Source organism: Sapajus apella, unplaced genomic scaffold (genome assembly GCF_009761245.1).
Source record: "Sapajus apella isolate SASKATOON/1434 unplaced genomic scaffold, GSC_monkey_1.0 scaffold12, whole genome shotgun sequence".
Classification (NCBI taxonomy): domain Eukaryota; kingdom Metazoa; phylum Chordata; class Mammalia; order Primates; family Cebidae; genus Sapajus; species Sapajus apella.
In genome coordinates this window covers 14640884-14645726 of record NW_022436952.1, presented here as the reverse complement: position 1 = coordinate 14645726, position 4843 = coordinate 14640884, and the positions used below count along the sequence as shown (strand labels likewise).

The 4843-nt window shown below is 47.4% G+C and overlaps 1 protein-coding gene across 2 annotated transcripts in view; it reads left to right on the top strand.

Annotated features, from left to right (window-relative positions):
- The first annotated feature begins 487 nt into the window (after positions 1–487).
- The window catches only part of COIL (coilin), a 22199-nt gene continuing 17843 nt past the window's right edge, over positions 488–4843 (top strand). The window contains exon 1 of one of the 2 annotated variants that reach the window (XR_004269603.1): positions 488–791. Coding sequence is in view for 1 of the 2 variants with exons in the window: in XM_032280109.1 (XP_032136000.1) it covers positions 547–791 (245 nt within the window). In the remaining variant the exon portion in view is untranslated. The remainder of the gene's footprint in view (positions 792–4843) is intronic. The other variant, XM_032280109.1, reaches the window with a different exon arrangement.

The window sequence follows — 4843 nt, the reverse complement described above, 5'->3', positions numbered from 1 at the left end:
CTTCTGATTTACTTATCTGGCGATAAATACAAGGACATTTTTGTTTGGTGGTGGATAGTAAAAGGCTAAGGTATTCATATTCCACTGGAAACATTTGAAAGAGTGATTAACAGTTTTATTTCAAAATGTCAACACTGAGAACACACTAGGATTTACATCTTTTTCAACTAATTATGATGAAAACTTTTGTCAGTGAAATGTGTTATGATTGTTTTATACAAATCTTTTATGTCGATGAGCAAGTATCTTAGAAGACCACTGCTGAGGAGAAATATTATTTATCCAGGACTCGCCTTAATTAGGAAACCCTACAGAGCGCCCGGTAGAAATGTAATAAAGGCATTTCACTTATTCCCTTGCACAGCCCTGTCGTGAAAATAATTGAATGAAATGAACCACGCTCCGAGTTCTCGCCCTGACGCAGCCTGTAGTAGCCACGTTCCACCCCTAGGTGGCACACGCCAAAAGCTCCGGGGGGCGGGCCGCCAGAGCACGCCACTCGGTAGCCCTGTGGTATCTCTCGGCTTCCGTTGAGCACCGAGCAAGATGGCAGCCTCCGAGACGGTTAGGCTGCGGCTTCAATTTGATTACCCGCCGCCAGCTACCCCGCACTGTACAGCCTTCTGGCTTCTCGTCGACTTGAACAGATGCCGAGTCGTCACAGATCTCATTAGTCTCATCCGCCAGCGTTTCGGCTTCAGTTCTGGTGCCCTCCTAGGCCTCTACCTGGAAGGGGGGCTCCTGCCCCCTGCCGAGAGCGCGCGCCTAGTGAGAGACAACGACTGCCTCAGGTGGGCGGTGCGGGGAGCGGGACGGCCGGGTGGGCGGCGGGCGGGGGACGCGCCTGCGCACGCCTGGGCCTGAGACCGCTAGGCCTGGAGGGGGGGGGGGGGGGGGAAAGGGAGGGGGGGCGGGGGGGGGGGGGGACTGCAAAAACGCACGTTCGCGAACCCCGGAGATCCTGATTGGTGTAGTCAACTTTGGGACTCAGGAATCTGCATTTTATTATTTTTTTATTTTATTTATTTAATTTTTGAGACGGAGTTTCTCTTGTTGCCCAGGCTGGAGTGCAGTGGGGCAATCTCGGCTCACCGCAATCTCCATCTCTAGCGCTTCTTCTGCCTCAGCCTCCCGGGATTACAGACAGGCGCCACCACGCCCGGCTAATTCTGTATTTTTAGTAGAGATGGGGTTTCTCCGTGTTGGTCAGGCTGTTCTCGAACTCCCGACCTCAGGTGATCCGCCCGCCTCGGCCTCCCAAAGTGCTGGGACTACAGGCATGAGCCACTGCGGCCAGCCTTTTATTTTTGAGACTGAGTCTCACTCAGTCACCCAGGCTGGAGTGCAGTGCTGCAATCTCGGCTCATTGCAACCTTCACCTCCCGGGTTCAATCGATTTTCCTACCTCAGCCTCCCGAGTAGCTGTCATTAAAGGTGGGCGCCACCATGCCCAGCTAACTTGTTTTTTTTTTTTTTGTATTTTTAGTAGAGATGGATTTCACCACGTTGGCCGGGCTGGTCTTGAACTCCTGACCTCAAGTGATCCTCCTGCCTCAGCCTCCTAAAGTGTTGGGATCACAGGGGTGAGCCACCGTCTGGCCGGAATCTGCATTTTTTTTTTTTTTTGAGACGGAGTTTCCCTCTTGTTACCCAGGCTGGAGTGCAATGGCGCGATCTCGGCTCACCGCAACCTCCGCCTCCCGGGTTCAGGCAATTCTCCAGCCTCAGCCTCCTGAGTAGCTGGGATTACAGGCACGCGCCACCATGCCCAGCTAATTTTTTGTAGTTTTAGTAGAGACGGGGTTTCACTATGTTGACCAGGATGGTCTCGATCTCTTGACCTCGTGATCCACCCGCCTCAGCCTCCCAAAGTGCTGGGATTACAGGCTTGAGCCACCGCGCCCGGCAGGAATCTGCATTTTAACGAGCATCCTTCCCGGGTTGCTTCTGATGACAGGAGGATCAAACTTGGAAAAACCCTGATGCCTAAGGGCAGGGCCAGGGTTTCTTTCAGCCTTGATTTAGGACATCGGAGCTTAGCAAGGCACTGTTTTCCGTGCCCATGGTGCAGGTGTGCGGGAGACTCAGCCTTACCCTTGGCGGTGTTCAGGGTCAGGTGCAGGAGACCCAAGCTGACAGAGGGAATTGTCGCGTTTTCTTCAACATGCTGTTGTCCAACCTTAGTTCTCATGTGCCTGGGTTCACTCAAACAGGTGTCTGCGTCCTTTTAGGCTGTGAATGGGGAAACACAAAATAATCTGAAATAATTTTGGAAATTAAAATGATAATAAGTTGAGTATCCAGGAGCAATTATAGAATGAATTGCCAAAATGTGGTTCGGTTGCCATGGTAAGATGATGAGATCCTATCATTCCAGTTTGGATTCATATCTTAGACCCATTTATTCAGGCTTTTTTTTTTTTCTTTTTTAAATAAAGAGACTGGGTTTCCCATGCCCAGGCTGGAGTGCAGTGGTGCAATCATACCCTGCTGTAGCCTCCACCTCCTGGGCTTAGGCAATCCTCCTGCCTCAGCCTCCTGAGTAGTTGGGACTTCAGGCCATGCAACCAGGCATGGATAACTTCTGTATTTTTTGTAGAGACAGAGTTTCACCTTGTTGCCCAGGCTGGTTGAACTTGCCGTCAAGCTGTCCCCTTGCCTCAGCCTCCCAAAGTACTGGGATTACAGACGTGGGCCACTGCGCCAGCCTTCCTTCTACCCACCCACTTTAAGCTTCAGCTACAGTGAACCAATTCCAGAGTTGTGAACAGGCTATTTTCTCTTGCTGCCCTTTGTTACTGAATATTCCTTACCCTCGAGCATGTCGGATTCCATAAGATTTCTTCAGAACGTCAGGGAATTTAATTTGGAACAATAACTGCCTCAAATCAGGATGTTATGATTTAATAATGTTCAACTGTTTCAAACGACAATTTGAAATAATCCAAATTAGGCCGGGCGCAGTGGCTCAAGCCTGTAATCCTAGCACTTTGGGAGGCCGAGGCAGGTGGATCACGAGGTCAAGAGATCGAGACCATCCTGGTCAACATGGTGAAACCCCGTCTCTACTAAAAAATACAAAACATTAGCTGGGCATGGTGGTGTGTGCCTGTAATCCCAGCTACTCAGGAGGCTGAGGCAGGAGAATTGCCTGAACCCAGGAGGCGGAGATTGCGGTGAGCCGAGATCGCGCCATTGTACTCCAGCCTGGGTAACAAGAGGGAAACTCCGTCTCAGAAAAAAAAAAAAAAAAAAAAAAAAAGAAATAATCCAAATTTCAGAGCTTTGTTTTTTTCCTTTTTATTGACTGTGAAATAGGTCTCTATTCTCTCTGCAGTTCAAGGACTATTTAAATACTACAATTGTAAGGATTGTGTCCTATCCTATTAAGTGTATTTTTTGAACTGTCCCTTGCCTAATGAGTTAATAACTTGTGCTAGCTAACTATAATTATACTTTAATGAATCATCTGGGCATTACATTCTTCATACTGAAGTTAACAATGACAAAAAAATGAAAACTGTTATAAGTAATAATACAACATGATGACAGGCAGATTCTTCCTAAATGCTTCAAATGCACAGCTGCTTGTGGTAAAAAAGACCTCTGCAGTGGCTTCAGTGGCAAATGGGCAGTCCGTAGAAAAAGATGAATCTGGAAAATTCATCTTTGTTTTTTGTTGTTTCATGCCCACAATCATTGTCTTTCCCTGACAAGTTCACTTTTCTTCAGAGCTACAGAAGAAAACATAGTCTCTGTTCTCAAAATACCTAATATTATTGGACTGGGACCCAAATAATGAATTTCATGCTTCTGTATATTACCTTCTGTGACACAGGCAATTAGACTGACTAGTTAGACCAGGTTATACTCCTAAGTGCAGAAGTCGGTTGAGAAAGCAGACATCTGCATGGAACAAAATGGTTAGGGAATTGAGCAGTACCTTGAAGAATGGGTGGGAAATGTTGGTTGATCAAAGCACAGCTGTAGAGACAAAAGCTGGACGGACGTGGTAAAGAGATGAGTCTGACCAGCTAAAGCATTCTGTTGGGATCACTGGCGGTACTGAGAAGTGTAATGAGGAAAAGTGGAACCAGGTTGTGGGAATCCTGAGAAACAGCCTTTGAGGCTTTAGATGCATCACACACTTGTATTCCACTGCTGTTTCCCCATAGCCCATTGTCTTAGCCCCAGGAATGTGGCTTCATCAGCCCCCAGATTTCTGACAGTGAGTTCCTAAAGGTGGTCTCTAACTCTCTGGGAGGAGGAGGAGGTGCTCCTATTGGTTTGGAGCCCCCTGTGTAAGTTTGCCAGGGCTGCTGTAACAAAATACCACAGACTGGGTGGCTTAAAAAAATGGAAATTTATTTCTTAGTCTTTTGGAGACTAGAAGTCCACGATCAGGTGTTGGCAGATTTGGTTTTTTATTTTTAATTAATTAATTTTTCTAGAGACAGAGTCTCACTCTGTTGCCCAGGCAGGAGTGCCATGGCACAATCTTGGCTCACTGCAACCTCAGCCTCCCGGGTTCAAGCGATTCTCCTGCCTCAGCCTCCCACGTAGCTGGGATTACAGGCACCTGCCACCAGGGCCAGCTAGTTTTTTTGTATTTTTAGTAGAGATGGGTTTCACCATGTTGGCCAGGCTGGTCTCCACCTTGTGGCCTCAAGTGATCCACCCACCTTAGCCTCCCAAAGTGCTGGAATTACAGGGGTGAGCTATTGTGTCTGGCGGTTTTTAATTCTTTTTAACTAAAAAAAAATTTTTTTGCATTGTGCAGCCCTCAGAATTAAAGCAGATTCAGAGAGACTCCCTGGTTTTTTTTTTTTTTTTCTTTTTTTGA